Here is a 9,078-nt window from a genome sequence, read left to right as displayed (position 1 = left end):
GTAACTCACAAGAGGTTAAATACTTAAGTTACCTATCTCCGTCCTTTGGAAACCGATGAAAATGAAAATGTGGATGTGTATCCTTGTGGGGTATGGGTTATTTGGGTTCACACTCAGGATGGGATGGAGAAAGGAAACTCACAATCTGCTCTCTGTATACATGTTGTATTGGATGTACAATGCAGCTTGGTGCTGGGAAGGCAGCATGGTTACAAGCGTGATGTAGAGAGAGGTGGTTGGTGAGGGTGCTCAGAGGACAGCTTGTGGGTTGCCATCACCGGCGGGAGCGAGGACCGCCAGGCAGGCGGAGGAGGATGTGTTGCTGGCTGGTTGGTGTAGGTAGAAAGAGAGAGATCACATGACATGACATGAAATGCTAGTGACAGGGGGGAAGGAGGTTCAGGGGAAGAATAAAGGGAGGATTGAAGTGAATTTTAGGAGGAGAGAATAGGTGCGGTGGCTAAACACCGCTTGCATGAGGGAGTATAAGTTGGAGGCAGCAGCGACTCGCCCGGACGCGGCCAGGAGGCGACAGGACAGAGTCAGGCTAGCGTCAGGTGCGTGTTGGGTTGGGCCAGGGATTCTCAGTGCTTGGTCGGCTAGATTGTGTGTGTTGTTTTCCTGTGTGGAGGAAATGTCTTGGTCTTCTCTCTTGGTATTCTTCTTAGCTTGATAATAGATTTTCTTCTAACTCTCCTCCTCTTCTTGCTCTCTTGAAGTGTCCATTCATTCGTGTTTGGGTCTTGTTGTTCGTCTTCCTCGTGTCTTATGTCCTCATAGGTGTGGAAGAAGTCGGAGACGGTGAGGTTGACCACGTGGGCTTCAGTTCCACGGGCCTCGTGGTGTTCTTGATTCTGTGTGGCGGGTGTCTTTTCTTGAGTTTTCTTTTCTTGGGTTTTCTTTTCTTGGTTTTTCTTTTCTGCTGGTTTTTTCTTGTCTTGGGAGCGTACAGCAAGGAGAGCCTCTTTGTAGCTCAGTTTCTTGTCGAGTCGAGCCTTGGCTATCCTACATTCATCCTTCCATTTCGGGCAGGTCTGATCGGCGGAAGAATGTGGGCCGCCACAGGCTGCGCATTTTTTTACTGTGTTGGGGCAGACCGTGTAGCGGTGTCCGGGGCTGCCACACAGGGAGCAGGTGTCCTCCTGCGCCTCACACTTGTTGACAGTGTGTCCGTAGTGCTGGCATTTGTAACACCGTTTCGGTCTGCAGTAGGGCTTGACTGGCAGTTACCCACGCCAGTTGAGCCTCCTTGGGTAAGGTTGTATGGTGTCCGATGAGGGCAGTGGTGTCGGACAGCTTCTTCACAACTTGGAGTTGCCCCTTGAGGAGCTCACTCAGCTCTGCTTGGTCCACGTGGGCAATTTCGGCGTGGGAGATACACCCAGCTTCAGGTTGTCCCACTTGTAGGCAATCATTTTAAATGGAATGCCATTGATGTCTGGGATCTCCGCGAGCTGTATGGGCATACCCTTCTTGGCGAAGGTGATCTTGATGTCACCATGGAGCTTCAGTCGTTCCACCTTGGTGACCCCCATGATCTCATTCGTTTCAAAGAACTTCTTGAGAACTAGGAGGTTTAATTTCTTGGGGCAGGTCTGCGTATCCGGACGTATCCGCGCCACGTTATCAAACTCGTAACCGTTCATGGTGAGAGAGGGGGGGGGGGTCACCACGAGGTCAGGTCTTAAATATTGCAGATCTGACTTTCTGCCTCATTTACACACAATTGCAGGGTCTCAATTGTTTCTCTTAATATTGACAACACGACATACATATATTGTTTCTCACTTTTGATTTATTTTCATTTTGTATTTCTTTATTGTTCTTTATTATTATTACATTTTCGCCCCCCTAGGCCCCGATGTGGGTCAGTGACCTGTGCCTGGGTGGGCTAATCCCCGTAAAAAAAAAACATACATACTTGTATATTGTTTCTCACTTGCTCTTTTTTTTCATTTTGTATTTCTTTATGGTTCTTTATTATTATTATTATTATTTTACTACTTTTTTATTTTTTATTATAAATATAATTTACTATGCATTATTATTATTATTTTTTTTTTCACCGCTCGGGCAGTTCTATTGATTCTTTAACAAGAGTTTAATTGTGTATATAATGTGCTTTTTTACTTAACAGCTTTTAGTATTATTATAATATTGAAAACGATCGTATTTTTATTATTATTAATAATATCATTATTTTATGCTGGTAGTCCAGCAAATAATTAGGAAATACTAAACAGATTTTGAGGAGACACAATCTTTAATTTTGATGAAATTGTTTATAAAAATACAAAGTGCTTGACAAGACCAGAGAGGTCTTGTCAAAGCACAAGTAGAAAAGAGTTGCTGTACATCTGTCTTCATAACAAGATGTTGAAGACTTTATCACAAGATCTTCATTACATCTATCTTGTTGTTGAAGACTCACAACACTGTCTGTGATGGTGTTAAACATCAAGATATTTGGTGTAATGAAGTATTCCGTGATAAAGTCTTCAACATGTTATGAAGACTTACATGAGATGTACAACAAATCCTTTCTACTCGTGATTTGACATTGCATGTGTTTGATATTGCCGTAGTGTACATAGTTATTTGATTTGACTTCATAAAGCATCTTGGAAAGAGGAAATAAGATATACAGCTGTTACCCAAGGGACACAGTGTCTTACAAATGGGAGTGAATACACCAAAGTACAAAATAAACTGGTAAATACATACCGGTATTGGACAACTGCTTGTAAGTAAAGATGTATATCTTATACTCTGAATATCTTTTCAAATATGATCCAAAATTATCAAAATATCTGGATTCTTAATACATTAGCAAATGACAACAAAATGATAAAACAATATAAACTGGTTATGTTGGATAAAATATCACTACAAGATATCTAAAAAAAAAAAAAATGTAAGCACATTATAAGATGATGTACATCTTCCAAACATCATTACAACCACTAATTACCCCGCAATCAAATTTTTTACCATAGATTCAGAATCAGCATGCTCAGGAGTACATGTACTGAGATCAAGATTACAGCCAAAAAGGTAAGCCTAATGCCTAGTAATTTTGGGGACTGAACAATACAGGTACTTTTTTCTCGGAATTGGAATTTAACGGGTTTGACTGATCAAGTACTTGCAGAATAACACCAAAATAACCACCTTGGAAAACCATAGTTGGAGAGTAATTAACAAATACCAACAAAATGATGAAACAATATACTCTGGACAAACTATCACAAAACAATTGTAAATACTGTATAAGATAATGTACATCATTATCTTACATAAGCTGATGAAAGAATACAAGGAATAAAATACAATCAATAATGCACACATAAATATCATATAAACATTGTATTTATCTTTGTTTACATACAATAAAAAATCAAATAGGTATAGTAGAGTATTACCAAGTGACACTTAACCAACATGAGATGTACTGTAATTTGTCAATGTATATGGATAAGCTGGACTGTATACTTGAGGTGGAGGTGTTGATGATGGAGGTGGTGGTGGAGGTGTTGATGGTAGTAGAGGAAAGCTGCACAGCTATTATACAAGAGACACAAAGTCTTACAAGTGAGTCAGAATACACAAAAGTACATAATAAACTGGCAAACACATATTTGCTTAAAATAACACCAAGTCTCTGTAATATAGTTGGTGGGATACTTTAAGACATCACAATCACAAGAAAGAAAGACAACAAATAAAGACAGACAAGAAATAATATACATTGACGGTGGACAGATTTTAGTAATTATATATGTGTATATAGAATACAGTAAGCATTATTTCCAAGATAAAATTATAAAAAAAATATATACTGTAACTTTTGCAGATACAGTTTTACATTATTGGGAAGTAAAGATTATGGATAGGAGATGCCAGCTCTCTCAGTCCCTCACATTAAACCTATTCCAAGCGGGTAGACAGATACTCTCAACTTACAGACTAAACAGTGAGACCATGAACATCAATTTGGGCATTTCTCACAAGACTTGATACCCCATAAAAAGAAAACTGAAGCAAGTGATTTTTCCTTTTATTTATGATTGGGTTATGCCGAGGACACAAAAGTGGCTGAGTTACTTTACTGAACAATGAGAAAATTTAAAATTATAATCACAGGTATGTGGGTATGTTGTCATGATGGTACAGGACAAAACAAATACAGTACATATATGAATTCACTCTACAATGACCAAACACATACACAGTAAACATGACTGGATTAAGATACCATCATAATACAGGATGGTTCATGAGTTGCATTACATAAGAATATTTTCATTATAATTATTCTTGGTATAGCAAGTTATGTACCACCCTGTATATTATTTCTTGCTAATATGACATGACCATGTCTTCTTTAAAGGTAATACAATTACAAGTACAATATACAGCTGCCAAAGTCAAAATTTTTAACATTTGTATCCTATCACATAATAATTTCACCCATCACATATTCATAAAATGTGTTAAAATAAAATACTTGTGAAGAGAAGTTTCAACTATTAACTTAAATATAACCTATGGAAGTAATAAACAGGTTTTTTATATCTAACACAAGACTCAGTTTACAAGTGTCTAATATTCTCTATCCCAACAAATAACAGTAAACCTATCTATTTCCTTTGTATGATAATTTTTAAATACCACATACGCTGTACTGTAAATGGGTTCCTTGTTATCGGAGTCATCAATATCCGTGGATTCGCATTTAAGTGGCCAAATTATTGTTGAACTATACTTAGCCATGAGTTCAAAGTATAGTGCTAGAGCTAAAATAGGTACAATCCCTAAAAGAAAGCATAGCAGCTATGGATTGGAATTGAAATTAGACGATATTCATAAGAAGAAAAGTGGCGAGTGCGTGATAGACAACTCCGTTCTCTTCAGATTCCCGAGTATAAGTTCATTTGCTTTAAGTGGCAATTTTCTGGTCCCTACTAATCTCAGATAATGAAAAACTCCTGTACCTCTAATTCTTTGGTAGTATATCCTGACAGTGTTGAGGTCAATACTGATGGTAGCCCAATACTGCTCTGTACAGTACTTGGGGTAACAAACACTGTAATACACTGATATCCTGGACACCCGTGATTTCTTTCCAGCTGCATGAGACTGATTAATGACCCCAATACACTCTACTCTTACCTATATACATTCTTCATTAAAATTATCCAGAAAATAAAAAACATTTCATGTTGTTTCCTGATGTATTTATGATGTTTAGTGGGGCTTCATGTAAGTGACTTATTTTGCCATTTACTACAGCATATTATTCTTGCTCTCTTACTCTTGTTTTTATAATATTTTAGCCTCAGCAGATCTATATTTTAACAAACTCTAACTAACCATCTGAGATTATATCACAACTACATCTCTTCCCTCTAACTTCTACATACATATTTCTCTCTCTATCTCTTCCCTCTTTCCAAGCACTTGCCTCCTTGTACACTCTACATACTAAACTAATTATATCTCCCTGTTTCTTCTCAACTCAGTGATCATTATACAAGGTGTCCATAAATTATCTGACCCATTTTAAAACGTATTAACCTAAAAAAAAAAATCACAAACAGAACACAGAGGACACGTGGAAGTCTTCTAAGTCGAGAATAAAAGAGGTTGTTCTTCACGTGTAGTAAACTGACGTGTTCCACCTATAATATTTTTGAGGCTGTGATGTTTGAAAGTAGGTCAGTAATTTATGGACACTGTACAATACTTATAAAAAACTTGTACTGAACTGAACATCCTATATCATTTACCAGCCAACTGTACTGTACACGTGTGAGATAAATGCCACACACACACACACACACTAACAATATCTCAGTCAGGTGAAGTCTTTCCCTGCTTAGAAATAGTTTAATTGATATTTCCTAAACAATAGTTCTTTATATCTACTACTATCATTGCATTGGAAGAATATAAACATGTACTGTACTATATGTATCAGAGGAAAAGAGATACCCCATATTGTTGTATCTGAAGCTCAGTAATTTCCTTATTTTTTAGGCTAATATAGAAATGCTATCAAATTACTATATAAAAGTGTACTACAGTATATATAAACATTAAGAGAAATAGTATATATACACAGTGTAAATATATGTATGTATAGATAGATACCGTACTACTAATGAATATACTGTATTATAATAATTCATACCTTGTGAACGCCCTTATCATAGTAGTAGTTCTTCAAATTCTCTGTTATATGAAAAATATTGAAGAATCAGACATACCTGCAGCACTTACGACATTATCACCTACATAACTACAATACTGAAGCTCATCGTTAATGCTCTTGCACATACCAAACAACTCATTATATGTCTAATTATTATCTGTACTCCTCTCCTATTTCTGTGTGTGAAAGATCAAGAGAAACACAACCCTAAAGAATGGAAGGAAATAATAGAGGAGAGAATCGTGTAAGGGTGGAAAATGGCCATAAAAAGACAGACAGACACATACTCAACACATAGTAAACATACACACAAAAAATAAGAAGAAAGAAATGTTCAATAATTCACCAGATTATATTCTATGGATTCGAGGAGAGACCCGGACCTCCTACGTGTCATTAGGCACACCTATACTGTACTGTACTAACTCTTTCCCGAATGAGCAAACTTCACTGAAATCATTATAAAACAGAAAGGAACTGCAAGCTGACAATGCCTCAACTGTCTTCTACAACCCAATAAGCTTCCCAAGAATCTCACAAACTCTCTCTGGCTACTGGCTTATGTTGGTGTTTCTAGATTAATGTCATCAATTTGTTTTTTCACTCATTTAGTGCATATACAGTATAGGATGTCCCAGAAAAATGTACCTGCATCCCTCCCTCCCTGCCTGCTCTCTGCCTTCCTCCAACTCAGTGTCTCAGGGAGCAGGCAGGCAGGGAGGGAGGCACAGACATTTTTCTGAGACACACTATATAAGCTGTACAGTGAGTGACAAAACTATCTTCCCAGTTTTGTCTTACGAATTTTTAAACAGCAAAATAAAACAAAAGATTTATCTCAACTACATGTGAACAGTTGGCACGAGAAGCCCTGAGATATGGTTCATAACATCCCTAAGTGGTAAATGACATACTGTATGTACTTCACGGTACTGAGTGTAATTAAATTATGCACCTGTTAACTCATAATCAGTCCTCTCCAGACCCACCAACTGTTCAAAAGTTTCCCAGAGAGTGTTGGAAGGCTAGAGTATTCTGTGATACATTCATCCAAAACTGGGAAGATAATTTGTCGCTCAATGTACATGCATAAGCTGTTTACTGTACATACAAACTATTTAGTGTACATATACAAGATCAACATAAATAAACTGCTCCGTATGTATACACCAGAGTTGAATTTACAAACAATTAGAAAAAATATATTGAAATAAAATAATTCTTTAAATTTAAAGAATTTGTTAGAAACTTAAAATATGCAAGTGATTAATACTGCACCCTCAAACATCAGTAATGCTCCTGACTGTGACAAATGACTGCCACCAAACACTAAAATAAAAACTACAACTTTTGTAGTACCTTTTAATGTATTTTGAATAATTCCTAAAACTTGTAGTACTGTATATTACTTTGTTTTATATTAACAGTCCTCTATAAATGTTGCCGTATCTGTATGGCATGTCAGGCTGTGTATACCACCACTATGTACACTTCATAACAGACTCAAATACTATACAACAACTGCACCATAACTGATCATGCTTAACTAACAATTAATTCATGACAGTGTACCTCGTTCTGGAGTATAATTGTCAATGTATGGAAGCATTGAGTAAAATTATTATTATATATAAACTGATGTAGTTTACCGGACTAAGGCAAATGCAGCTACCATGAACCCTTTTAAACTACTCGTACATGTACACATTCCAAAGTAAATATTTCTCTTTAAAATTGTAATGGAGTCCTTCAGTACACAACTGTAAGGTAGCAAGAGCATAAAGGATTTAAGATGCATGGAGGAATGACTGACTACATCTGTTTCTGATTATATTAAACTTGAATAAATAAATAAACCCATAGAACAGTCTTATAAGAGGAAAAGACACTCATAAGAGTCAAAAGCTGCACTCTGTATATTCAACTGCACACATATATCGGCAGAAGAGCTGCTCATAAACTTTAACAACATGAAAAAATAAAGTCTAAGTAGTATATTTTACTTGTGGACAGCATCAAATATAGACTTGCATTACAATCAAACCCACGTGTTTTAAATTAACTCGTCAACTCCTGTACTAAAAGCCCCTCATGAACTAGACTGCAGTAGGAACTAAATTTTCTCGCATGATGCACTCTATTCCCGTCAGGTGACTGTGTGTGTTATGTGAAAGTAAAGAGGAGGATTGTATACTGTACAGGCATTCTGAATAAAATTTACATACACGTAAAGAAAACTGCACGCACACACACACATATACACACAGGTAAGTAGTAAGATATGCTGCGAATTCCCCTTGAGCTGACTGTACCATCTCAAGATTTTAAATACCACGTCTACCTATGAGCTGTAGCTGAATCACGTACTTGACAGAAGCTTCATATAAGGCACAAACGGTGTGTGAGAGAAGAGAGGCAGTGATGTGCAGTCTTCACCAGTGTCAACCTATAAAAAAAATTAGTCAACATTCTAAAGTAAAGGTTTTATGGTATTTTATTACCTCATCAAGTAAACACATACTTAAAAATATATTTATATAACTTTATAAGAAATTGTGTAATAGTTATTCATTATTTTAAATACCAAGATGTGATTCATGAGTAGTGAAGGACCCATCTAACCCTTTTACCTTTCACTGTAATATCAAAAAATTATACCATTATTAAATTATTACACAAACGGTTTTAATGCAAGGTAACATTTCCCCCTAAATTCTCTTTTGTTTTGGGGGGATATATAACAGAATCAAAGTTAAGGAAGTTAAGGAGAGGTAGACACTTTAACATCTCTACCCCTTCTATATTCCTGAATTATTAACCCACCCACCCACACACAAAAGAGGGTTGGGAGCAGGCTAGAGTTT

General features: G+C 36.6%; 1 protein-coding gene across 3 annotated transcripts in view; it reads right to left on the bottom strand.

Annotated features, from left to right (window-relative positions):
* Positions 1-2,244: 2,244 nt before the first annotated feature.
* LOC121870800 (mitogen-activated protein kinase kinase kinase 4-like) overlaps positions 2,245-9,078 on the bottom strand; it is a 37,302-nt gene continuing 30,468 nt past the window's right edge. For all 3 annotated transcript variants that reach the window (XM_042372763.1, XM_042372767.1, XM_042372764.1), the window contains one exon: positions 2,245-8,660. In XM_042372763.1, the coding sequence (XP_042228697.1) occupies positions 8,574-8,660 (87 nt within the window). In that variant the 3' untranslated portion in view covers positions 2,245-8,573. The remainder of the gene's footprint in view (positions 8,661-9,078) is intronic.

This window comes from Homarus americanus, unplaced genomic scaffold (assembly GCF_018991925.1).
Source record: "Homarus americanus isolate GMGI-L3 unplaced genomic scaffold, GMGI_Hamer_2.0 scaffold16119, whole genome shotgun sequence".
Taxonomy (NCBI): Eukaryota; Metazoa; Arthropoda; class Malacostraca; order Decapoda; family Nephropidae; genus Homarus; species Homarus americanus.
Note: the sequence above shows the minus strand (reverse complement) of the source record. Positions and strands in the feature narration are given on the sequence as shown.